This window comes from Hippocampus bargibanti, linkage group LG05, assembly GCF_051943395.1.
Source record: "Hippocampus bargibanti isolate YZ-2025 linkage group LG05, ASM5194339v1, whole genome shotgun sequence".
In the NCBI taxonomy this organism is placed as follows: Eukaryota; Metazoa; Chordata; class Actinopteri; order Syngnathiformes; family Syngnathidae; genus Hippocampus; species Hippocampus bargibanti.
Window position 1 is genome coordinate 8,752,170 of NC_142738.1, and position 27,993 is coordinate 8,780,162.

Consider the following 27,993-nt stretch of genomic DNA (forward strand, 5'->3'; position numbering starts at 1 on the left):
GATGTCAGTTAGGAAACAAAAAAATGGTGTCGGTTGTCCTTTAAGGCTGAGTCACCAGTGTAACGGATCCCACAGCATTAATATTTAACCATACACCACAGAGCCTGTCTGAGATGTCCCCAAGTCCTATACTGCAATGACGCAGCCATGATGGAAGCATCAGGTATCCAACGGCAACCTGCTGCGACGCTTGAAATTATTTAGCTCTCCATCACAACTGACGATGGATGGACACGTTGCTCCTTTTTCACCTGATTCAAAATACAGGATTTTCACAAGAGGAACTTATTCTTGGAAGTCCCCCAGGGGAGATTCATCACAAGTGTGATCCTATGTGGAGATAATACATAGACCGAAGTATACATAGACCGAAGGATTTTTAGGGTGATTTTGGACGTCATCTTTTCAAAAGAGGCCAAGCTAAAACCAAGTCTAGGTGTTCCAAAAAGGGAACCGGAAAGCAGTTCTCAATTCTGACTTTGTTTGGGATCTCCACACACCCATTTTATCCTCAATTTGGGGCCCTCCCACCATCATAATTTCCCTACCCCAATGAATCACCAGCTATTTCTTGAAGAAATTATTAACGGAAAAAAAAACCCAGGCATGATTTCATAACTTTGTATGAATCAAAAAATAACAGCACTCAGCATCTCCACTACTAATTACATTCGCTCTAAAACATGCACACAAAATAAAATGCTAACTAATAAGTCACTGTGGGAAAGAAAAAAAAGTTGACAGCTTCCAAACCGAGGTACTAAAAGTACTCGTTTCACTTCAATTGCTAACGTAGCAACCATGGCTAACATCGATTTTATTTATTATGCATGTTCGTGATGGCCGTGGCATTGTAGTGACATTTAAATCTTGGTAGCAGTTTTAAAAGTGTAAACTCCGCCCCCATTCGAAAATGTAATCCTACATTTTAAGTCTCATTAGTACTCTCATTTTTTGGTCTATTGTTTTCATTGTTTTGTGTGGTCAACAACAGTCCATAGTAAACTTTTATTTATTATTATTATTATTATTATTATTATTATTATTATTATTTGTAGTATTCTTAAATTTCATTTATTTATTTATTGATAATGCCTATTTATTGATAATGCTTTTGGATGGGTAATTGCTGAGTTAGATGTGAGGTCTGTGATACATACAGTACATGCTATCCAAATACCAGCTTTACCCTCTACCCCCCCCCCCCCCCCCCCACACACACACACAAATTGATCGTGTCCCATCCTTGGATGCTTGCCACATCCAGGGTGTGGTTGCTCTTTCTCAGAACGTGTCAGTTCGAAAGGGCGGGGTGTTAGGGGTATGGTGGTGGGGGGGGGGGAGCACTGACAGAATTGCCAAACGAACACAGTGACCCATTTAGACGTGAACAGAGTTACGTCATGTGATGACAACTGTAGGTCTACCAAGAACTGGCATTTGGGTTGGAGGGGTGGGGTGGAGGTTGGAGGGGGCTAGTTCTCCATGCAATGTGATTATGTCACAGGTACTATAGTTATACAAGCTTTCACTCTGAGGCCAGTGGGTCAGTATATAAACAGCTTAGCTCTGACCCTCCCCCACTTTCCTTCTATACACACCTAAGACTCGGGGATCATCGCTTTCTGCAGAAAGGGTTAAATCCGAGTCGTGAAAGCCGGCCTGGTCCCAGCGAAGGACGAGATCTAATCACTACTTTGACGTGAGCAACAGTGCGACAACTCGGCGCGGTCACCTGCTCTAACAAAACGCTCCGGCATATCAAATGGAAGCAGATAACATTCCTGGTGTGTCCTCGGGTATGAAAGTAACACGTGACTCCACCGTAGAAGAGCAAACACATCCTGCAGGGTGAAAAAGGTGGTGTTTGTAGAACTTGAAAACATCTCTGGAAATGTTAAATGGCAGAGTAAACCTATGCGGACTTTAACACGCAAACATGGGAAAGATGGGGAAGCTGCATTGGTTCGTTCAATGCCCATTAGAGTAGCCGTCACTTGGCCTCGACCCTTTAGTGGTCAACCAGCGCGGTAACAAATGAGAGACCAGTTCCAGTGGTCGCTGCTTGCCACACTTCTAAAATATGGTTGCGTGTTTACAGCAGACCAGCCAACCCAGAGCCTGTTCCTTGGCACTTTTTAAGCACCCTTTCATTGTGGTGGCAGTCAGCCGTGTGTTAACTGTACAGGGTGGCGCTAGATATTGTTTTCCAGTAACGCACCACCAGTGAACTGAATCTCCCACATTGCACTGGATGGTAAGAGTAGAACAGGAGGAAAAGATTCCATGTACACGGGATATGCTAATCTCCTTAGTTGAGTTTCACCAAAAGTTCTGTACTGTCTTGCTGCCAGGATATCACACTAGTAGGTATAACATCTTAGCTGCAGTGGAAACAGAATAGCGGTCACCAACCCACGGGCCAATAGCAGTCTTGAAAGTGCTTTAAATGTTACCAAAGTGACCTGAGAGCATTGTGGCCAGATAGGATATTCCTCGTGTCATGATTCGTGGTTATTATTATGTTCCAAAAATTCCACAGTATTCATGCAGGTCATATTTGTTTTTCTTTTAATTTGTCCGACATACCGTAAAGACAGGTCCGTAAAAATATTGCGGGACATTAAACTGGTCCGTGGGGCAGAAAAATGGTTGGGACTGCTGACCTTAAAGACCAAACTGAACTGTAACTAGTGAGGCAGTGATTCTCAAAGTGGATCCGGTTCGGGTCCACAGAAGAATCTCGAAACAAAAAAAAAAAAACATACAAACAACGAACCGTTGGTTCTTCACTGCCTCCAGGGACAAAAATGTACTGTCATCCCCTCGCATCCCACTACCCTTGTTTCGTGTTTATTGTTCTCATACCCCTGTACTTAACATCATGTAAAACACCAGCGACAAAGGGGCCGGTATCAGGTACGTGTGACCTAAACTCAGTTCAGGAGAGGCCCCTTAAAAATCCCACCGATCTATTATCCTTTTGTCGTTATTGAGAGGGACCAGTGAATAGACTGCCGGCACTTGCAGGCCTTATAGCTGTCAGGTTGTGAACAATAGCGGCAGCCTGGCTCCCAGCAGGAGGGGCACTCCTCTAATGCATTTCAATCAGAGAAGCGGTGCATACTAGCTAACCGTAACGCTCTTCCCCTCAAGCGGCACCGCATAGGGGTTATTGACATTCGGTCTGGAGACACGCAGTGAGGTTGCGTTTGACCTTCCCATCCGTGCATACACTTATCCGTGCATTACTTCATCCCCCGTAACTCCTAAAGGGAGCGTCGGGAATGGCTCGCCTGCATTGACCAGGTCATCAAATCTGCCTCAATTAGTTTGAGTGGGCACTCTCTTTTAGCCTCGAGTGCATGCAGAAACAACCCACAGTCTCCTTATCTTTTCTATCCTGGTTAACTAAGGGCATGCAAACAGTCGTAGCTGTTATTTTGTGTTTACAGTGCGTTCGCAAAGGCAGGGGTGCCATATTACTCGTCAACGTCGGGGCCACAAGACAAAGCCAACCCCCGTTTTGCAGATGGGAGTCTTTGACCTCACGGCAAATCTTTGGAGGAGCCAGCAAGAAAAACAATAGCGCTGTTAAAACCCTGAGAAGCCTCAACACGGCTCGATAAGATGAGATACAGACGGAGATAATGTTTGCTTTCGACCAGTAGCTGTTTAAGTGCAAGAAATGTGTAAGCCAGGAAGCATCAACATTTGAAAACTGATCCTGGTAAGGAAGTTTTAAAAATGAGGCGAAATTTGGGAGCACACCTGTGAACTGGAAGAGCATTTCGAAAAATTACCAAATGAGTGTGTTGGCACTGATATGACAGCACTGCTACTTCACCGTATTTTCCTGAGAAAAGACTACCATGCATTCATTTGCCATACAAAAAGCCAATTTGTGTCAGGGTTCGGCTCCTATGCCTCTCAAATGGTGAACCTCCTCCCTGACACATAACGAGATGTTAGTCTCTCAGTTGATGGGTTTCACGTCAATAAATGGCTTTGGCGAAGATTACTACTTTCCTATTAGCAAGGGCTTTAAGCACCAAAATTATGGTATAGCTATAAATTTAGAACCACAAGTTAGTTTGCGTCCATCTTTCCATTCATTTCCAAGAAGTGACCGGCTATGCTCTTTTTGGATAAGACGTTGAGTGAACCCTGGACTTATCGCCAACCAAAGACACACAACAGAAGGGACTTCCCTGTTATTAGCATGTCGATTTCCTTCCCTTTGTCATTGACGCTTCCAATAAATTCTCTTCACCCTGTACAAAGCGCCACACCCCAGTATGTCAGACAAACACACACGTTCTGGTTTACCACAACAAGTGGACCCGCCTTAGATACCACAATGAGCATCTATGCGTCCCAGCGAGAAACTAAATACTCCATTTAGTTCGACGGCTTTGGGCCGGAAGCCAACAGGGTGAACCAAGTCAGAACGCAAAACTCACAGATGGGACCCCGTGACTGGCTAACAGGGCGCGCTGTGCTTTAGAGGTCTTATCCATTCGAACCGTAATCAGATTAGCCGCAGATGGAACCGAATACAGTAAATGACCTACATCAATGGAGGGCATTGACAGTGAATATATATATATATATATATATATATATATATATATATATATATATATATATATATATATATATATATATATATATATATATATATATATGCTGTCGACCACGTCTGATCTTATTTAAACACAGAGACCAAACAGCCATGCTCCCTTTTTGTACTTGTCCACCTGCAGATTTGGTAATAAATGCAACTCACACGCCTCCCTCCGCACACGGCGCTCTCCATCCTTTGCAACAGAGCCGTCGCTCGCGTGCCAAGAAGCGCTTTGTTGGGTTTTTGAACAGTGTGCAATGTACCACAGGTCTGAATGCCTTTCTTTCTGCCACTGGTAATGAACACCACTTTGCAAGTCTTCACCGCCACAGCACAACACGCACCGCTACCTATTTTCTTTTGCGGCCCGAAGACTATAGGGAGGGGCGGCTGGGTGAGAAGAACAGAGTGGCTTTTTATAGGAATCATCCAGTGCTACAGTACCCAGAGAATACATGAGCCTGTGAATACATGAGCCTGTGAGTAATTGAAATCCGCAAGGCCGTGGAAGTGAACGACAGAGGCCTTTCTGTGTTAGGAATGGCCATCACACATGGTCGGCCGCTTAATCGCAGTTAAATCCTGTTTTATGCGCCAACGTCGACCAAGAAATTTGCTGTTAGCTCTATAAGGGCGGAGACTCAATGTAGATATATGAAAATAACGTGACGCCGGCCTTGTGTGTCCTTTTCAGTGCGGTAATACAAGCACCGCAATGATTAGAACAGGCACGACAGTGGCTTACGCGTTCGGTGTTATTTACATCCCTGGGATCAAGTGGATTAACTAATAGCTTCTTTCCAGAGGACACACAACATCCAGCTGCACGAACTTTGAGCAAACATTAAGTGTGTGTGACTCGATTGGAATGAAGCTAAAATGAAGCTTTAGATGTGGAAGCGCGGGGGTGGTGTACACCTGATATAGAACAAAATTAACTTTGGCCACATTTCAAAGTCGTGGGGCGGCCATTTTGACTGGGCGACAGAATTAAGGATTGGACACACAGACGAAGAACCTAAAAAGTTTTATTCGCAGGCAAGAAAAGCAGAACCAGAATATAGTGAAGAACAAAATTCACCCTGACAAAATTTAATGCGCGTCAAATTTAACATTAGTAAAAAAGTAGGAAGGTTGTGGGGTGGCCATTTTGAATGGGCGACAGAATGAAGAAATTAGATGCGCGAACGGCGAACCCTAAGAAGTCTTATTCGTAGGCAAGAATAGCGGAACCACGATATATTCAATTGCTGCTGTGGACTGCAAATTTCTCCATTGTGGGACGAATAAAGGTTTTCTGATTCTGATTCTGATAGTTAAAACTTATGTACTAAATGCTAATTTGATCCACAAACGGAGAACCTAAAAAGTCTTATTCACAGACAAGAAAAGCGGAACCACAATATAGTTCAAACGTATGAGCTAAATGCTAATTTGTGCCCACAAAATGCGGCGGTCATTTGTAGGTGGGGATGAGTTGTGACGAAAGCACAAAGTACGACTTTGTGGCTGTATAGGAGGTCAAACGTGTGCAATAAATAAGAATTACGACTCAAATCGTCTGGTGCAACTGTTACAGACATGTTTGGCGGCCTCATGCATTTCAGTTAGCCAAAATATGCTAGCTTCGTTTTTAAATCAACAGCCATCGCAAAAGCTGTTCCAGCATTTCATTTCAACCTATGGGCTCACGTTAGACCCGACTTTTTGGCGCCGTATCTGGATTGTGACGACAGTTATTTCTTTTAATAGCCATGTCACGTCTAGGGCTCTGCATTTAATCAACAGCTAAGCCTTATTTTTAAAAGACAGGATGTTGGGTTGTGGCTGATGTGGCACATTTTGAAAGCTGCTATTCAACTTGTCACCATCTTTTTTTCCTAAAATGCCAATGGGAGTGGCTCTAAAGTGTGAAAAAAAATGTTTTCAAACCAATTGGTCATTTGTGTGCCTTGTTTACAGGTCGTGTCCAGGTGTGGAATTTCCTCTCGTCACTTGTACCGCTTCGGCGATGCAGTGATGCCCAAGCCTGCACCGGATTTACCGGTCTTGGTCCAACAGTGGTGATCCAAACTGAAACCTACAGCCATTGTGGAAAGGTGGGTTGAATAGAGTAACCGCAAGCTGGTCTTGGGGTCATTAATTTAAATGTGTGCAAAATTGAAGTCAGACGTTTATTATTATTATAATGTCTGTTTCGGCCAAGGCAGTGGAGAAAATGACAGGATATCTTTAGGGGCAGTGGCTAAGAATCTGGCAAGGATAACAACCCCAGTTCCCCCCCCCCCCCCCCCCACCCACCCCCTTTGCTCATTACAAAGGGTCCAATGCAGACAACATGCCCCCCCCCACAGTCCTGCTGCTTTTTTCACTCATTCACTGCCATTTATGAATTTATTGAAGACACTTGAAAATAAAGTGTAGAGCGCCATTCCCGATAGTGTTCGGGTTTTGTTTTTTTCTTGTTTGGGTGCCGATAAAGCGCTGGCTATGGCCTCTGGCAATGTTTTTTTTTTCATTCCACAAGGGGGCAGGATTTCCCTTTTGTCCATGTTAATGCTTTGTTCCAGCTTCAGCTGTTGTTAAAGCGCTATATAAACCAATAGTATTGCATCGTATTTTGGACAGTGGCCCTCATTTCAAGCTCATATAACTCCAGACCAATATAATTTAGGAATTAACTCTTTTTTCTGATGAAAGAAGAGAGTCTAAGGTTTCTTACACTGCATTAAATGTTTATGTAGTCCTAAAAGTAAATAATCTGTGTGTCCTGGAATTCAAGTGACAATGACAAAAACCCTGACACTAGAGTGGAGACACTTTTTGCATAGGTCCGGCAGTGAATGCAGCCAGAATTCCTTACTTTGTCATGTTTGCAGGAAACAGGAAGCTGCTGAGTTTCTGCCAGAGCGAAAATATCGGTCAAGTGGGAAGGGGTGGTGGAAATCCTGCCATGTGGCAGGTAGACACACTGACCGTGTAATATTTTAGTTTAGGACAAGACCCAGACTCAAGTAAAGGCGGGAAAACCCCTTCCCCGCCCCGCTACCTCATCCAGGCCACATTGGAATACTGTGCGCTCTTTGTTGCGGCACAAGCCAAATTTTTAAACGCCTGGAAAAGCCGCTATGTGTGTCTGTGTATGTATATATATATATATATATATATATATAATCTCTTTCTGTGACTCCTTTTTCCTGTGTGGAAATTGTGAGAATTACCCAAAAAAATGGCCAACACGAATCACATAGCTTCACACGTGTACAAAAAATAACAAAATAGAGCTCAAGCATGAATAAGGGTTTGTGAATGACAGTAAAATCACGCTGCCAGGTGTCACCACTTTTTTTTAGGGTGGGCAAAAAAACAAATAAAACACTAGACAAACGTCTGTGTAAGCTCTCAGTCAAAAAAAAAAGGTTTCTTCACTCGTCATCTGTACACTTCTTTGTAGGTGTTGGACATTTCGCTCCTCATCCGAGAAGCTCCGTCTGCGAACTACCAGAATTACCCGCAAAATTTTAGTTCACTGACGAAGCTTTTCGGATGAGGAACAAAACGGCCGACACCTTCACAGAAGTACAGATGATGGCTGAAGAAACCTTTTCATCGAAAGCTAGACAAACATTTCACTGTATCAAAGCCCGCACCCCCCTCCCCGGCAGACCACAAAAGTGATCCGAACACCAAACCTCAATCCAGCTGTAAAATATTCCATTAAGCACTTTGTCTTCAGGAAATATTGACCCCGTTCCTCCCTGGTGATGGCAACTATTTTGAAGAGGTCCAATATACTGTCACGACGGCCTTTTGTGAGGCACTTAAGGAGGTGTTGGGGGGGGGGGGGGGGACAGAAGGCGCCGCATGTTGTTTTATGAAGAAATGACTCATAATGAGCTTGTCAGAGTTGAAGACTCCTTTCGGAATACAGTACAGTAGACTACATGACATAACCAGAGCACAGTAATGAGGCACGTACGCAGTACACCGTGTACTCGCTAACCACAAAAGACACCACAAGAAACTCACGGGAAAGCCCGTCTTCCATTGTTGTATTTAAATAGTTATGCACTCCGAAGAGCCGCGCAGTTTTTCACAAGATCATAAGAAAAATACTTCAAGGGCAGATGTTCTTTTAAGATGAATCTAAACCTGAGATTATGTTTCATCTAATATGTGCGTTACAGGGTGGGCTGCATGGGAGACCCTGACACCAGGAGAGCAGACCAATGCTGTCTGGTAACCTTGGACACCCCCACTTGCCCCCACATTCCCCAATAACCATTTGCGGCCTTCAAGCTAAATAATGAGATGCACTTGGGTGAGTTATTAAAAATAATGTTCTATATTCTAAAAGTATTTGTGTACACTGTGAAGAGCAAACGCAGAGAACTTAAGTCTGCTTAAAAAATATTTAGCACACTGCGAACTACAGTACACTCTTTTTTTTTACTTGTCATGTTGTATTTATCTTATTTTCTTTTACATTTATGTATTGCTCCCTCTGACAGATTTCATATCCAGTTGTTTTTGTGCATATTTTTGAAGTTGTGGGGACAAAACTGGCCTTGTTTGAAGCCTGGAACTCACGATGGATGCCAATACCAGTCATTGATACTTCCATCATTTACTGCCAGACATGCAAAAATGTGTCAACTCCGGTGCCAGGGTTTTTGTCATTGTCACTCAAATTCCAGGATCCACAGAATATTGAGTTTTAGGACTACATGAACATTCAATGCAGCGCAAGAAACGGTAGACTCTCTTCTTTCATCAGACAAGAAGAGCTAATACCTAAATTATATGGGTCTGGAGTTATATAAGCTTGAAATGAGGGCGGCTGTCCAAAATACAATGCAATACATAGATATTGCCCGGATAAATACAGAGTGTTGTGTCAGGAAGGGCATCCGACGTAAAAACGCCAAAACATGCAACTCAAACCCTGAAGATGGAGGACACTGATTTGCTGTGGCGACCCCGAAAAAGGAAAAGCCGAAAGGAAAAGAAGACATACATATTGGTTTATATAGCACTAACAATAGCTAAAACTGGAACAACCCTCTAACATGGGAAAAAAATGGAAATGCTGCCCCCTTGTAGAAGGGGAAAACATAGCCAGAGGCCATGGCCAGCACTTTATCGACACCCAAGCATGACAAAAAACAAAACTCGAACTAATTCTACGTATATTTTCAATTCCAGAATAAATTTGTGAATGGCAGTGAATGAGTTCAAAGCAAAAAAAAAATTACATTTTTAAAATATATGGTGCCGTAATATACAGCAAAAATTAACCCAGAATGTCATTTTGGTCGCTGGGGAAATAAAGTCAAAGTCAGCTTTATTGTGAAATATGCTAATATGCATGACATACAGCACAGATGAAATTACTGTCCTCTCGGACCCAGCGTGCAAGGCACTTATAATGACTTTAACAAACCAAATACTGCGAGAAACAAATGTTCTAAATGCAGACAAAGTATCTTTCAAAAAAACAGAACAAAAATCTCTCTCCACTTAATGTATCGCGAACGGGTTAGTTTTGAAACACTAATGATAGTTTTTCAACGCACGTCCAAAGTGCGGGTCCAGGTTTGAGCTCCTCTTCCATTGCCAGCTCGCATAAACAAAGAGCGCAATGACGGCATTTACACAAGTAGAAACGTCTGGTACTTGGCTCTCTTTGTTGGGAGGCTATAAAAGTGTCCCCCACACTCTCCCCACCCCTCCACCTCACTCTGCAATTACAGGCAGGAACTGACTCGGTTCTCTCTTCGCTCGATTAGTCGGATCTGGAGGGAAGCACAGCCAGAGTCTGGCTGTGTGAAAAAGCACCGCAAGCTTGGCTGAGGCAACTCAACTGAACTCAAATGACCCACATTCTGTGCCCGTGCAATAGAAGGAGTGGAACGCCCCGTTATTCTCACAAGATTATAAAACACACGCCAATGGCAAGTGACGGGAGAGTGTCCAAAACACGTTTGCCTTCAGGCACGGGTGCTCAGCTCGAAGCCCCGGGGGACTAGGCAAGACCCATAATATAATTTTCTGTGCCCCAAAAAAGACATATGGTGCTCCGTCAATTTTATGTTTCTTTTCAATTGTTTCCACTTTTACCAACATACACTCATTCACTGCCATTTACAAATTTATTCGGGCATTGAAAATATCACATAGAGCGCAATTCCCAAATGTGTTCGGCTTTTTTTTCATGGTTTGGTGCCAATAAAGCACTGGCCATGGCCTCTGGCAATGTTTTTTTTTCTTTTCCACAAGGGGCAGCATTTCCCTTCTTTTCCATGTTAGCGCTTTGTTCCAGCTTCAGCGGTTGTTCAAGCGCTACATAATTCAATATGTAGGTACAGTGATACCTCGGTTTACGCACCCCTTGGCTTACAAACTTTTCAGTTTACCAATGTTACATTTATGAAAATTTTACCTTGGCATACAAACTTTACCTTGGCATACAAACTTTTTTCGTACACGGAGCTGCCTCAATGAGTGATGTGTCATTCGTGAGCGAGCCCGTTCTTCTAACAACAAAATGGCAGCCGACTGTTTTTGTCCTCTATTCCCCGCCCCCAGGCTTCGGTTAAAGCCATGTGATTGGTCAAGAACGCAGCGGTGAGGGGGGTTGGTTTAAACAGAGACACGCAGACGACAGTGAGAGAGTTTCAACTTTGATCATTCAAAGGTAGAGTGTAGACTGCAAGGTTAAAATATCCCATCAATCAGGCTCCACAACAACCCGCACAAGCCGTCTGTACACTTGATACAAAAAGCTATCAACCCAGCTAAATACAACACAATTGATGAGGAACTAGACAAAATTATCACAGAGAAAGCATCGACAAGGGATCATTCCTCAAGATGGTGAAAGAAGGTTACGTTCCTCATCAAGTGTTTAATGCTGAGGAAACCGGCCACTCCATTCCATCAAGCCATCAACGACCATCACAAAGGTAAATAAAACAACTTTATTATACTGTACAGTTTATTTATTTAATTATAATACCATAGCACATTTATTATACATAAAATAAGGTAGATTTTGTGTAGTTTTAAGGCTTAGAAAATTAGAAAGTAGAAAATTTTATTTTATGGGGACCTGGGAACGGATTATTCTCATTTTAATGGTTTCCCATGGGAAATTAATTTTTGGGATGCACACTTTTCACCTTTCAAACTCTGTCTGGAAACCAATTAAGTTCGTAAGCCAAGGTATCACTGTATTGCATTGTATGTTGGACATCCGCCATCATTTCAAGCTCATATAAATCCAGACCCATATAATTTCGGAATTAACTCTTTTTTTTCTGATGAAAGAAGAGGGTCTAAGGTTTCCAAACTGCATTGAGTGTTTATGTAGTCCTAAAACTCAATATTCTGTGGGTCCTGGAATTCAAGTGGCAATGACAAAAACCCTGGCACTGAAGTAGACACATCATCTGGTAGTGAATGAGTTAGGATGTGAGATATTGCATTTTTTTCCCTTCCCAATCCCTCCTTGTACAAGAAACAAATAGCCAAACAAACAATTCACTGGCTTCATAATACACTGTGACTCGTGAAAAAAGTAATTTGACACAATTTCATAAGTAAATCTGTAAAAAAGAAAAAAAACCTGACATATAGCAGTGTGGTCAAACAACCCGACAAGAGAAGTAACATGTTTGACACAATTTCCTCTTTTAACAGAAAAAAAAAATCCTGACACCAAATTGCAGCATCAGACGCATAAAGAGACAAACCAGCATTTTCCCGCCCTTGTTCCCAAAACACAGCCAAGTATGACACTTCCGCAACCGCGTGCGCTCTCACGTTGCCGTGGCAGTCTGTAATCAAGATAATTTGATGGATGAAAGGAGATCAATGATGTGGTGTTAAAAAAAAAAGCTCAACAGATAACCGCACATGCTTTCAACACAAGACGGGAAATGTGAGTCTCGCTTCCTTCCTCATGTTGATCAATGTTCTGGATGAACAGAACACACATGATTAGTTTTTTTTGCCTGAACTGGTAGCAGCAAACCCTCAGCATACAATGTGTACAGTCTTACAGGAATGACAAAGAACTCCCCAGGGAGGATAAAGAATATATGAGTGAGAATATTGTGTGATGTTGTGTTGTTTGCTTCTTTGTGGTCAAATATCCGTTGCTTAAATCAACCAAACTTTTTGCAAAGGGGGCCAGATTTGATGTGTTAAAAATGTAGAGGGTGGAGGGCAAACTTTCCGGACATTCTTTACATATAACAGCAATTTATTTAAATAAATCGTTTCACATTGTAGTCTTTAAAAACAGCTACTGTCGCTATACAAATGCAGCAGACACGGTTGTTACCTATTTCAGTGAAGAAATAAGAACAATTTTCACCCATTCTTGAACCGTCTCAATCAATTTTCCTCCTTTAGTTGATTGTCACCATCTTATATTTGTTTTTAATGTAGAAAATCGCCATTTTGGAAAATTGGGGGGGGGGGGGGGGGGCTCATTCAGTGAATTAATCATATACGAATTTGCCGTTCCTAATTGAGCATCTAGATGACAGCAGACGCAGGTAACAGGGCTACTCCCCAATGTTTCAATTCTACATGTGGCCAGATATTATGGATTTTATGACGAAGGCGCGGGCCGAATGAAAATTGACCACGGGCCACATAAGGCCCTCAGGCCGGACTTTGGACACACCTCTTCTTTTTTTTTTTTTTTTTTTTTTTTTTGCATTTGCTGCCCAAATATGTTACTTACTTGAGATACACAAAGTGTGTCTGTCTTTGTTTGATGTTTAGTTTGACAGTTTACTATCACTGTCTTTCAAACTGCCTGCTTCCTGTCAAGTTCAAAGCAACGGCCAACATGACAGTGCACAATGGCAAAATATCCGGAGGTCGTATATGTTTCTGAAAATCGCCTCAGTTGTTTATAACATAATAGAGGCATAAGTGATAACCCATTTGGCCACGGTGTAAAAGTCAAGGCCTGGTGGCCAAATTTGGCCCGCTACATCATTTTATTCGGCCTGCGAAAGCAAGTCAAGCATGTCAAGTGCAATGAGGATTACTAAAGTACATATTCAAATTTGAAATTGTCTTATGTAAACCACAATAACAGTCATTATTCTTGACTTCAAATTTGAAAACTTGTTATTCATTATTACATATGTGGCGGGAGTTAACTCATTCACTGCCATTCACACATTTATTTTGTATTATTTTTATTATTTTTTTTTCATAACTTTGCTGCTGTGAAATGTAAATTTCTCCACTGCGAGACTCATAAAGGCAAATCCAATCAAATCAAATCCAAAATATGAGGTGGAGCGCCATTCCCGATGTGAGGTTAAAATATTACAAGTTAATATTAGCATTTGGATTTTGGATCTGCCTTTCTGAGTCTCACAGTGGAGAAATTTACATTTCACAGCAGCAAAGTTTTGAAAGGAATGAAAGTAGAAAAGCAAAATACAGGAGCTGCTGGAAAGGCAGCCACTCTCGCGGCGCAGTCTTCAAGTCAAAAGAACAAAACAAATTAATAACAAATAACATGACAATACAAAGACACAGAGAGTCATTCATTCCTAAAGGACAACTGACGCCTCGGATCAAGTTGTGTCCATAATATATAGTAGTAATATATAGTAAAATCACTTCAAATGACTTCTACTGAGTGTATTTTACAAACATTCCATGGCATATAGCTATATTTTACGTTTTAAGACTCACGCTGAATATTCAGGAAGTCTTATTTTCAAGTTGATGACGATGCCTGACGTGACGTCACGTCTGGAACGTCCCTGACCGAGAAAGCGACACACAATGCATTTCGGGTACTTTGTTTGGTCTGAAAACTTAGTGTTCATGGCGAAATTAGAAGGAAAACACATAAATAATGCGATGTGTGTTCGTGTGATCGTGTGTTGCACCAAGACTACTATTTGATGCTAGTTGACACAAATTCCCAACAGACAAATCAGCCCATTTCCAACGGAGCTTGGGCGCCATCTTGTGCATTTTCCGGGACGCTACATTGGAGTCCAGACGCCTCAAAATGATCGAGAAGGACTTCTTTAATCGATTGCAAACCTTATGCTTTCTTCTTCAGAACTATTTGAATTATATTCATAACTGGATGAGTAACAAGAAAGCATCTTCTCAGAATCTAAAGCCATTGTTTTGATTGTAGAGCAAGGCAAGACGTCCTGGCGTGGCGTCACGAACAAGGGGGCGGGGCCTTCTGAAACTCGCCACTTCTGAGGTCATTTCGAATTAGTTTTGGGACACTTTAAGTCATTTTTATTGTTATTTTGCATTGGACTAAAAATAGTGTGTTTTGGGTGTTTGAAATGCTATAAAACGTTTTTCTGATGTCAGTTAGGAATTTAAAAAATGGTGTTGATTGTCCTTTAAGCACTTTCTGTACCTTCTTTATAACCCGAAGCAGTTCCAGATGAAAGAGGAGAGGATCAAAACATCTCTTCACCAGTGGATCAGGGATATCATGGTGGAATTAACAGGTACCTTTAAAATTATAACAATTATGAACGGAATTAAACATATTTGTTCTTTTTTGTTCTTGTATGGGGGCTGCCGATAAAGCGCTGGTCAGACCTCTGACAATTTTTTCTCTCCCACTATGAGGCAGTATTTTCCTTTTATCCATGTTTGCGCTTTGTTCCACCTTTAGCTGTTGTTAAAATGCTATATAAATCAATATGTATGTATTGCATTGTATTTTGTACAGCTGGCCCCAATTCAAGCTCAGATAACCCCCGGGCCCATAAAACTTAGGAATTCCCTTTTTTTGATGAAAGAAGAGAGACTAAGATTTCTTATGCTGTATTGAAGGTTTATGTAGTCCAAAAAAAATCTATATTCTGAGGGTCCTGGAATCCCAGTGACAATGTCAAAAACCCTGGCACTGGAGAGGACATATTTTTGCACATGTCCGGCAGTGAATGGGTTAAACATTCTAATGGCTTCCCCAAATTCACTCGAGGGGAAACCGTGACGACAATGTTGCCCGCGGCAAAAAAATAAGTTTGACACCCCTGCATTATACCATTCATGTGCTTATCAACAATGAATAGCCGCATAATTCAAACACCAAGCAAGGCAGGCTTTGTGAAATGTGTTCAATTTTGGAAGGCTGTGATCAAAATGAGGCTTTCCTTTCAACACAATCACCTTTGTGAGACCGAAGAATTAAGTAGCGATTGTGTTTGTGTCATATGTGCTGCAGAATGTTGTTTGTGTGCGTGCGAAGGAAAGGAAAGGGAAGGGGAAGGACTGGATGAGCTGCAGAAAGAAGGCGAGGCTCCTCCTCGGTCCGGTCTGGGTTCGACTAGTCGAGTCTGTTGCTGGCCAGATCAGCTGGCAGCTTGACTAGCGAGGGGGGTGTGGCACATCACAACAAAGGGCTTTGGGCAGCCTCGGCTCTTATCAAGCCCCTTAATTTTGACTCGTATCTACATCCTTGACCCCCCTCCCCTCTGCGGCGTATCCACAGGAATGCAAAGCAAACCTGTGGCGCTCCTGTGAGAAGGTCGCAGGGATTGCGTTGGACTTGGGGGAACTTTTAAAGTGCTCCTCGAATCGTTTGTAGTCGAATAGTCGCGATTACTCAACGTATATTAGAGAAAGAGGAAGCAAATAAGAAAACGGAAGTGCCCTTTGTGCGTGCATTGGCGCGGCACCTTGGCTTGGCGAGCTGCTGAGACGCGAGTGGGAGTGGCACTATTTCAGCTCCCACCCTCCGCGTATACAAAAAAAGCAAAGTTGGACCAAGTTGCGACGAACAAAGAAAAAGAGCGAAACACGTAAGCACAATGACAAGCGGGGTGAAATGTGTTCGATTCAAACACACACAAGTATAAAAGAAAGAAAGAAAAGAGCACATGTTGCGACTGACCTGTGTGCGTCCGCAAGTGCGCCTTGAGGTGCGACGATTTGCCATAAACTTTGTCACAACCCGAATAGTGACATTTGTGCTTTTTCTGAGGGGAGTCTAGCTCGTTGCGACCTCTCGATCTTTTGCCCCTTTGTTTGAACGACGGGTCCGAAATGGTGATGGGAGGTGTGGCACAGTTTGCATCCTCCGTCAACCCGCCCTGGCTCTCTTCTTTGCTCCTCGCCTGCTCTCCCAGCACGCCGTTGGGAGTCTGCTGGTTAAAATCCGCCAGGATCCTGGCCACCACGTACAGGGAGGAGTTGTCCTTCACTACGGGTTCTTTGGCGTCCTCTGGGTTCCTCGTTGCGGGAGGCGACGGGTTATCCGGCTTCATCTCCCGGTTGCCGACCCTCGGAGCGTGTACGACCGCGCGGCTAGACATCGAGACAAGGCACTCCGCTGCAAAGTGATCCATGACGTCTTTCAAAGAACTCTCCCCCCCACCCCCGCCCCACTATGACATCTAAAAAAAAGAAAGAAAACGATGGCGTGGCGTGCGAGGGGGAGAAAAGAACTTGTTCCGTGGTTTCCCCTTTGTGTGGCGGATAGAAGGAGGTGGTTCTCATCAGAGAGACTTTACGCTCTTCATACCCGGCTTTCCGAGTCTCGTCAGTAAGAACATCCTGCGTGACGATCGCGAGCACCCTCCTCCCCCCGATGAAGGAGATGAAGGACAACGTTTTTTTTGCTAGTGCGCCAACTCGAAAAAAAAGTTGGGTGTGGGAACTCGTCCCATCGATGCCTCAGATGCTCCCCAGCATATTGTGAGAGCGTCTCGGAGCGCCTGTCCAACCCCCCCCCTCCCCCCAGCCTGTATCCATGCTGGGGGCGTGTCCTGCACCGGCACCGCGCCGCTGCATCGTCACCGCGACAAATTCTCATTGGGTGCAGCGTGGCCCCAAAAGACTCCACACGACACGCAGACACTTTCAAAGTCCCACCACCGGTTGCCAGTGGGGGGGGGGGGATATTGGATGGTCACGGGAAAGCCACGTTGCGGTTTGTGGCGTAATCGAATCACGTGATGAATAGAGATATGACCAAAACATGCACATTGAGGCAAGGAGAAATTGTTCTGAGGTTTGGGGTTCGAATCTCCGTTCAAGCCTTGCAGTGTGGAGTTTGCCTGTTCTCCCCTCAGCCCTTGCACACATAAAATTGGTCAACAGCAAACCAACACATGCTGCAGTGACTCTTATTTACCACTTTTTCACCCCCACCAATAAAAATCAACTCAATGATCATTGTAAATCCCCCCCATTGCATGACTTTTAAAGGTTTTCTTATTGTTATTCCGAAATTCAATATTATTCCGGTACCACGTTTTTGTGAGTCTGCCCAAAAAATTGTCGAGTGGAATATGGAATAAAAATAATAATTATATCCTAATAGTAATAATAATCCCATAATTGAAGTAGTTGTAATTGATAACAATTTTGTTACATAAATAAATTAACCAATACGCGGGTATTCAAGTGTTGATGTTAGTAAACACCACCACAGCGAAATATTGTGCCCACCGACTATAACATTAGCAGTATGCATCATTTTTTGGGAAGTGGTTTCTTCTTCTTCTCTGTTGCAGTGGACCTCCACAACCCTTTTTTTCCTGAGAAACTCCAGAGTCTCTGCCAGTTGACACGCAGCCAGACAGCACAGGCAAAGTCTTCTTCAGATCATCCTCGGGGAGCACACAAGTGGCACACTGTGGAGGAAGTGAGAATCAACAACCGGAGCTGTGAAATCTTGTCATTATTTGACATTTTTAATCAGACAGTGCTCAGTTTGTCGGCTTGGTTGCGCGCAAAGGTAGTTTTCAGTCCTATTCTACTTCAGAATTTCAATTTAGATGACCATCGCATGTGGAAATGGTGCTCCTACAAATAAGACAAAATCGGTAATGTCACAGACATGGGAAAGAAAGGCAGATATGACACCACTTATCAATCGTGATTTAATTCCAGGAGGCCTCAATTGAGGCACCTTAGAAAACTATAACATGCCCCTTCAGACTGATTTTTCCAGAAAAAAAAATATGGGTTGCTAAACCGGAGCAGCAATAAACCACCAAGTCAGTATTAGACCTGCTTCCGTGCTGCAGCTGATGCGCTCCTGTGAGAATGAATGCACACTTTCAGCACCGTGCACAAAAGCAGTGCACTAGAATGTTCCCAGTGTTCATCCAGAGCAAGGCGACGTGCCATTCAGAGGGCCATCTGGCTGTATTATTTTACATATTCTTTGGCCTAAAACAAAAAAAACATGATACTCTCGTGTTTCATGTGCGGGTTCTTGAGGAGAGGGTCTAGTTCCTCTTTCTCAAAGGGCCTTGTGAGTTGTGTAGAAATTTGTGAGTGAAAATTAACTACCCAGTACCCACCCACCGAAATGCTAAGGAAATCGGCTTCATCTTACCACAGAGAAGAAGTAGTTTTTTTTTTAATTGCAAACCCTGAATTGGATTTGTTTTTTTCTCTCTCAAACTGCAGCAATGTGACGTGGGACCTTTTGTACTGTAAGATAGCCTTGTAGTATCTGCCATTGACATTCAGTTCCAGAGCACATTGGCCACTTTATATTGTTTGTAATAGGAGGGACTTCTCAAAGCACAGTTTGACCACTTTGACCGTCAACACGACTGTCATGCCAAGGTCAGAGTGTCACAGTAAGTAAAACGAAAAACATGAAAAGTCGCAACGAGATTCAATTTGTTATCACGGTGTTGTCTCATTTGACAGGTGGTCACTTCCGTACCTCTGGCTTATTTCCAGGGATTGATTTCCATGTCTGCAGTTAGAAAATTAAGAAAAACACATACTGTCGAGGTCATGAATGGAAAACTTAAATGATTGATTGGTCACAATTCCATCAGTGCTACTGTGTGTTTCTGTGTGAGTGTGTGCGTGCGCGTGTGTGTGTGTGTCTGTGTCTGACAATACATTTTATTCGGTATACATGCATGTAGTATTTTATTTATTAATGTATCTATGCTTGCCTGTGACTGTAAAGTGCCCTTGAGAGCTTTGAAAGGCGTTTGAAATAAAATTTATTTTTCTTCTTCTTATTATTATCTCATCTCATCTCATTTTCCGTACCGCTTATTCCTCATTAGGGTCGCGGGAGTTGCTGGAGCCTATCTCAGCTGTCTTCGGGCACGAGGCGGGGGACACCCTGAATTGGTTGCCAGCCAATCGCAGGGCACACAAAGACGTACAACAGTCACTCTCACACTCACACCTAGGGACAATTTGGAGTTATATAAATCAATATTTATTGTATTATATTGTATTGTAATAAAAACTAATCCAATCCAATACAATCCAAGGCTGTGGAAGACCAGATGCAAGTACAACTACAGTCTGCCATCTTGTGGAAAACGATGGTATTACAACTTAAAGCCATGCAGTGGACCCTCACTATCGGTGGCCATATGTACCCCGCAGATGGGTTTTTTTCACCTGAAAAATCATTCAAAGAAAAAAAAGGCAGATAAGCCTCTTTTGGAAAGTTCCCATGAAAAAAAAAAATCAGCAAATTGGCAAATTCATGGTTCCGAATTATGAGTATGCAGAAATCCACTGTAAGAGAGAAAACAGTTCTGCTACTCCAATACCCAATTTTGGTTGTTTTTCTGAATGTTTTTTTTTTTCTCATTCCTGGTTTTGTTAGAATGAAACATCGACGATTGAACGAGGCTGAAAGTAACAACGTCGAGTTCATATTTGTTGGTTGTGTGCTAGCTAGCTAACGAACTATGGAAGGTGACAGATAGAATCCATTACCCCAAGCACATACACACAACTTTTACAGCTGGGCCACGGAGTGCTGGGAGTCACCAAATAAATACTTTGGAACTTCTGAAAAGTCAGGTCAATACACACAGTAGAAAGTGGTTCTTTCCACTCAAACGTCGACGCACATATCAAAAACATGTTCAAACATTGTCAACAAGCCAAAGATGTAGGCTGAATGTGCAACACCTCCAATGCAAAAGGCTCAGACTGGCATTTTTGTTCTCTAGCTTTCGAAAATATTTCGATTTCTTCAGAACAAATACATCTACAGTCCACTAAGCCTTGCTTGTTGCATAACTTTAAAAGATAAATGGACATTTTAGACTCTTTCGGACATAATTATATTTGAGACAATTTAATGGTCTGATGAACTTTTAATATTTTAGCCATAATTCCAAAAGCTGTTAGGCGCAATCACAAAAATCTTCAATACCTGCCTACAGTGACACTTGTTGATGGCAGCGTCATGCTTTTGGGGCTGTTTTTTTAGCTTGTACAAGGTGGAGAAAATTATAACCAGATCATAATCACAGTTAATGCTAGCGCAAAACCTTGCAATTGAACCTCATTGTGACAAATTCCCACATCATAAACTACAGCAATAAAAATGTTTTTGAATCACTGCTAATGCTAGCGCAATGCTAGCACCAAAGCTTCGGTCTTCTATCGGAAAGCAAAATGTCATAAATAGTCAGCAAAAACTTCAATAATTTCAATTTGGGGTGAACGATAGTTACTTTAAAGTGAAAGTGGTGTTGAAAGGGGCTCAGAGACTATTTTTCAACTGCGAAAGTCGATTATAGTGCTTTTAGTGTCTGAACCTGTAATGTTAGCGTTAGCATGTTTACACTTTGTACTTGTGTTTTAGCTATGCTTCTTCCAACAATTCCACCAGACTGGCGTAACTTGCTAACTCACGCCAAGCAGTGTACCATGTAGAATTTTGTTTCTCCCCACAGAATCACTCACCCTTTTTTTGTATTTTGTTTTTACTCAACTTACACTTACGCTCACAAGTTGAAGAGCTAATTTCCAGGTAATGACGGTTGAGAGGTGGGTGTGAAAGGAAGTGATACCGTCAGGTGTGACTAATGATGACAAAGCAGGCTGCTATTTCACCTGTGTAGAAAAAGAAGATTCGTCAATGGTAAGGTTGACAGGACAAATGGAAGTTGGGGAACAACATATTATGATGTTTCACTGGGCCACAGGTGACATATTGATTGTGGGAACGAAACCGGGGGAAGGGCTCTAGAGCACGGCGATCATGTGCAGTGGGATGAGGGAGGGGGAGTGGGGTCAATGAATCAGTCATGTGGCGCTGAGACAAGTTGAAATGACATGTAAACGCCACAAAGTCTGGTTTGGCTTCATTTTAGCAAAGTTTACGCCTTACAAAAGAAGCTAAATTATTGAGTGCTGATCACCGCACTCACATAACAGGACCGGCAAACAGAAATGATTGACCGAGACAACAGTCAAAGTCATGCTGCAAGTACAAACACGGGACAATGCACGTGTTGTCGGCAAACATCTTTTGATTTTCAGGCATGAACAACAACTGTAATCAGTTTTTGTGATGAAACAATTTGGGTTCAACACCAAAGGACGATTTGTTGTTGTTCAAAGCAAAAATCACACATGGATGTATTATAAATAAATAAATAAATAATTTCTAAGCGCCTTTCAAAACTATCATGGACACTTAAGAACTTTTTTGTTTGGTGAGCAGTGGCAACCATTCGCGCCAGCGTTCACTCTACTCGGAAGTAACACAGCAGCAAAGTTATGAAAGGAAGAGGAAAGGAAATAAAGAAGTAGAAAAACAAAATACAGGAGCTGCTGGAAAGGCAGCCAATCTCACGGCTCCATCTTGAGGTAAAAAAAAAGCTAAATAACAAATAATATGACAACACAAATACATACATACATACATACATACATACATACATACATACATAAAAACATATAAATAAATAAACAATCAAATAAATAATCAATAAATACATAAATAAAATAACGTCTGTGTAAGCTCTCAGTCGTACAGGAGTGGTCCATCGATGAGAAGGTTTCTTCAGCCGTCATCTGTACAAAAGTGAAGGTTTCGGACGTTTCGCCCTCCTATCCTATTTGACGACAATGAGGTTAAAATCTTAGCGAAAGAACATAGATGGTTTGAAAGGGGGGTAAAAGAAGCGATTCTTATAAAACAACAAAATCCTTCATTAAACAGGTCTGGTGGGGTGAGGTTCAATTTGGATGGTTCGTACAATAGCCTGCTTAGGCAAAACAGGTTAGGCAACTTTCGTAATGCTGATGAGGGTCGTTATGCTGATGAGGTGAGTGTGGGTAATAGGCCAGTCGTTAGTCAGGAATGTAGGAATAATCAGTGGGGCCACAGGGAGGGATCCTCTGCCCCCCCAACCTGAGAGTAGGGACCTATCATAGCTGTGTCCGGCGCCACCATGTCTGGACATTAGGGATATATAAATGGGGCCGATACGACCAGTCAGACTTTAGTTCGCTGACGAAGCCTCTTGGATAGGAGGCGAAACGTCCGAAACCTTCACTTTTGTACAGATGACGGCTGAAGAAACCTTCTCATCGATGGACCACTCCTGTACGACTGAGAGCTTACACAGACGTATTGCTGCCAACTTTGGGAGAGACATCCTTCTGCTGGTACGTAACTTAGAAAAGGCCACCTTTAAATTAGCTGACTTAAAGAACCACCTCAGATCAGATTACTAATGTGGGTTCATAGTTGGTGGAATATAGAGACATTCGTTAAAAAAAATCGGAGGGCTTATATGTTTCTTTTCGCAATGGAGCTCAGCCACCAGTGTTGCTATAATGGCTATAATGTCGTGGAACTTAATCACGATATCACTCTGACAAATGAAATCGACTTCCAGTTTTACCACTTCAAACTGTTCAAGGCAGAATTAGCGTGAGGGCACAAAGTGGAATCAGAACTGTGTGGGATAAGCAAGGGGGGAGGCTAAAAGAAGGTCAGCGCATCGCTTGGCACGCTGGTGGGAGGCGTTGATCTAAGATGGAGTTCACTGTGGTCGTCATCCTCCCTCTGCCGCGCCTCCAGGCTCTCCACGTTCATCCGCACAACAGAGGCAGCCTTTTTCACCCCCATGTAAATCCTTTCTGCCTCCCCCGCCTTGATGCCGCATCCCCGGCACGCCACCACAAAGAACAAAGTGCTGGCCCGCACTCATTGAGGGAATGCTGCATAAACGGATAGCCAGATGAGCGCTCTCTCGCTCGCTCTCATACGCATGGAGTTATGCTGGTGAAGCCAAGCCGAGATCCACGTCACTCCGTTGACCCCAGGCTGACGCCCAACCTCAACTCTGTGCATTGTTCCCTTCTCATCGTGGCATGTTGGCTTTGTCCATCTCGCACAATGTAGCTCAAAAGAGCAAAGTGAAGCGGACACATTTTTGTTTTTGCACCCATTTACTAGTCGGTGGTGACCCTATTCAGGATACATTGATCTGTACGCCGGCCGGGGAGGGGTGAGCCTCGCAGGCACTAGTGAGGGGGGCGCTATTCAGCTGTTCGCCAGGACCGCAGGCGATGCATGAACTCGTTGTGCTGATGACATCGGCATTGGGGGCATCCTTTTTAAGACGTTTAAAGAGAGGCACTGACATATACAGCATCCATTTTTGAGTGAAGTGGTACCTCAGCTTACGAATTTAATTGGTTCCCAGAAGGTGTGTGTAAGGTGAAAAGTGTGTCTTCCAAACATTAATTTCCCATAGAAAACCATTACAAATGAGAATAATCCGTTTCCAGGTCCCCATAAAACATAATTTTCTATTAAATAAGCCTTAAAACTACACAAAACTACACAAAAACGTACGTCGTTATGTATAATAAATGTGCTATTGGCTTGTAATTAAAGAAATAAATGGTACTGTACAATAAAGTCGTTTTATATGCCTTTGTGATGGTCGTTGATGTAGTTGCCTCATGATGATAACCGAGTGAATTTGCCAGGCTTTCTCGGCGATAATATCCTCACACACTATCCCCTACTAGCTGCTTTTCGTTAATCCAAATGAACAGAAGTTTTTCAACCTCTTCTATTGCCTGAGACCATTGCTTAGACAACACAGAATCACCCTTAGCCACACATTGCAAAGGTTGACTTAGCATACTGGTACTGATTCTGATTTGCATGACTTGACAGAGCACGACCTCATCAGAATCAGAATCATCTTTATTGCCAGGTATGTAGAACACACAAGGAATTTGTTTCTGGTAGAACACGCTGCACAAGTAGCATCAGTATCATCATACAGTTCCATTTGGGCTACTGTTCAAAGAGTTAAAGGCTTGGGGGAAGAAGCTGTTTAAATGTCTGCTGGATTTGGTGCTCATGGATCGGTAACGCCTGCCTCATGACATGATTTTATCACCGATATTTTACAGGTTGATCAACATTTATTACTGCACAGTGGTCACTTCAAAAAATGCTGCAATGATCACCTGCAACAGCTGCACAACCATCATAGTATTCTATTGCATTGCTGATCACTTGATCAGTGCCCGATGACTCTGCACATTGTCGCACAGCTGGTACGACTGCACTTATATGATGGAAAGTCCTTTGATGCTTATTGGATTTGATTTGATCTACCTTTATGAGTCTCGCAGTGGAGATATTTTCATTTGACAGCAGCAAAGTGATGAAAGTAAGAGGAAAGGAAGAAATAGAAAGACAAAATACAGGAGCTGCTGCAAAGGCAGCCACTCTTGCGGCGCCATCTTGAAGTCAAAAGAACAAAAAAATGTCATGTCTTTGTTGATCGTAGTTGCTTGTTATTGCAATAACAATGTATTGCAAGGCTGTTCAACAGAGACAAATTCCTTGTGTGTGTTTACATATTTGGCTAATAAAGACAATTCTGATAGAAATCTAGTGGTCTTTGTCACTTAAATCATTCACTGACATTCACGAATTTATTCGGGACTTGAAAATATGACGTAGGGCGCCATTCCCAAAATTTTTCAGGTTGTTTTTTCTTGCTTGGGTGTCGATAAAGCTCTGGACATGGCCTCTGGCAATCTTTTTCCCTTCCACAACGGGGTAGCATGTTCCCTTTTTCAATGTTAGCGCTTTGTTCCAGCTTCAGCTGTTCTTAAAGCCCTGTATAAACCAATATGTATTTACTGCATTATATTGTAGACAGCCACCCTCATTTCAAGCTCATATAACTCCAGACCAATATCATTTAGAAATTAACTCTTTTCTTCTCATGACAGAAGAGAGTGTAAGGTTTCTTACGCTGCATTGAATGTTTACATAGTCCTAATAAAACTCAATATTCTATGTGTCCTGGAATTTGAGTGACAATAGGCAGTGAATGAGTTAAGGAAGGTTGGTCTGTTATTTCCTGGCTAATGGTACCCTCTCGTGGATTGGTAGTAAATCACACCACACTTTTTTTCAGTCTGGATTTATTCAGACGTGGCACTACTGAAGGCCTAGCGCTGGAATCCATGGCTCGCCACTGAATGAAGATTTGAAGCAATCTGAGCTAATTAGTTTTGCTTCTGCTGCTTTTTTTTTTTTTTTTGCTTTCGCTTGTGACACCAGCATGCCAAACCATGAAATTCTGGGCTTTTCCACTCGTTAAATTCTCCCCTTTGACTTCTTACAGCTGTAATATTCTGTTTTCATAGCTGACAAGACTACTTACTAAGCAGTTACAGCTAACTGCAAAGGTAAACTAAAGTCCTCTCTCATTAGGAAAAAAGGTTCCATGTTCACAAAATGGAGCGTACGTCACAACGCGTGTTTACACAGCTTCGGGTCGCAGGGTGCTCCCAAAGTCAGCGGGTTCACGCGTGGACGTGCCTTCCCCCACAATCCTCGTCCGAGCCGGGCGTTCAATGCGGAAGTAGTGGTAAGAGAAATAAACGTTCAAAATTTGTTAAAACTATAACAACAACAGCAGAATTCGTCACGGCGTAGTCTGGTGGTGGTCGTGGGCAACCTAACGTGGGTTTTATCCTCGAATGATCCCGCAGTGACGAAGCGAGAACATCCAGTTCGTGAGTTATTAATAGCTCGCCTTGCGTCACCCAAACTGCTGCGCTGCTAGACACGCAACGGAGCTTCAAAAATGTGCCAGCCACACCGTCTCCTTTAAAAAACAGATTATAAAACATATAGTCGACGTCCTCCAGCTGACACTATCTCACAGCTTGTATGATTACCACCCATAGAAATAGATAGGTTTCATGTTACCACCTGTTACACGCACACAAAAACACACGTGGCGCTATTATTACGGAGATAGCAACACAAAACAAATGAGTCACGCACGTTATATCATCGAAGTAACAACACAACTGTTTTATTTTTGGTGGAATATCTCTTCTCAGTAGCTGGATTAAAAAGCAGTAGCTGGATTAAAAAGCAGTAAAGTCCCTTTCCCCCACAAAAGCCACAAGGAGTTGGGTCAGTGCATTTATGTACTGTATACCGGTATCTATCTATTAGTTAGCTTTCTATTATCTAGCTAGCAAGCTTTCTATTAGCTAGCCAGCTTTCTATTAGCTATCTAGATAGCTACCTATTAGCTATCTAGCTATTAGCTAGCTAACTATTAGCTATCTATTAGCGAGATCAGAATCAGAATAGCTACCTTTTTCTCTATTTGAGTTACTTCCGGGTTGAGTGAATGCTAGCGTGTGGGGCTCCTGCTGCTTACCCACAGAAAAACTTATCCTGTGACTGTAAAGTGACCTTGAGAGTTTTGAAATGCGCTTATAAATGAAATGTATTATTGTTATTATTTCTCGCGGATGAAGTGAGGACAGGTTCATTCAGAGGTACAATATGACTTAACAATGTTGCCTGTAGGCCGCCTGGTGGAAATCAGCCTTTAAAAAAAGAAACTCGAACATTTCCCTGCAATGGATTTGTTGAAAAATTTTACAGTCTCACAGTTTCTGCTGTGGATGGGCTTCCTGAGCTTGCGGCCCACCACGCCCACCCAGCCACAAAAAGAAGGGTGGTGACTGCGATGTGATTTAATAATCCCTTCCATGTTGTGATTGCACATACAGCCCCTCCACACCTGCAGCCACAAGTCCAGAGGCGGAGGTTTCCACACTCGGATGACGCATTGGGATGTGCTCGTGAGCCAACGCAAAGTTCCAGTGGGATGGTAAACACATCAAGTCGATGTACATAGTGCTTCAATGGCAAACCGTTCCATGAGATGACATCAAAGCGGTTATTTGAAAATGTAAAAATCACATGCTCCCCATTGTTACGCTAGGCACAATTAGCCAAAAGACTGAAATATTTCAAATGTGCCGGAGAGATTGGATCATGTTTGTGTAATACATCAGTGTGTCTGCCATATTGGATGTGTCAGTTGTGCAACATAAGTCAACACAAGTCAATACATTGATATTGATAAAGCGCCAATCCCTCTAGATTTAACGTTCGCTGTCATGCGGCGACAAGGAAGTATGATTCAGTGTTTTTTTTTATAAGTATGGACTCTTTGAATCCATTTTTATAACATTTGGGACGCAAGTGGAATCAATCCCAGCTGAGTTTGTGTCAATAAGCAGGATAC

At 42.7% G+C, this 27,993-nt stretch overlaps 2 protein-coding genes across 3 annotated transcripts in view; one reads left to right on the forward strand and one right to left on the reverse strand.

Moving 5' to 3' along the window:
• Nucleotides 1-27,993, reverse strand: part of klf13 (Kruppel like factor 13) — a 43,197-nt gene that overhangs the window by 8,020 nt on the left and 7,184 nt on the right. The window contains exons 1-2 of one of the 2 annotated variants that reach the window (XM_088996212.1): nucleotides 21,383-21,493; nucleotides 16,542-18,285 (exon numbers count right to left, since the gene is read on the reverse strand). In XM_088996212.1, the coding sequence (XP_088852338.1) occupies nucleotides 16,542-16,995 (454 nt within the window). In that variant the 5' untranslated portion in view covers nucleotides 16,996-18,285; nucleotides 21,383-21,493. Of the gene's footprint in view, nucleotides 1-16,541; nucleotides 18,286-21,382; nucleotides 21,494-27,993 lie in introns of those variants that run through there. The other variant, XM_088996213.1, reaches the window with a different exon arrangement.
• trpm1b (transient receptor potential cation channel, subfamily M, member 1b) overlaps nucleotides 26,152-27,993 on the forward strand; it is a 49,092-nt gene continuing 47,250 nt past the window's right edge. Inside the window, exons 1-2 of the mRNA XM_088996206.1 lie at nucleotides 26,152-26,304; nucleotides 27,473-27,573. The gene's annotated coding sequence lies outside the window, so the exon portion shown is untranslated. The remainder of the gene's footprint in view (nucleotides 26,305-27,472; nucleotides 27,574-27,993) is intronic.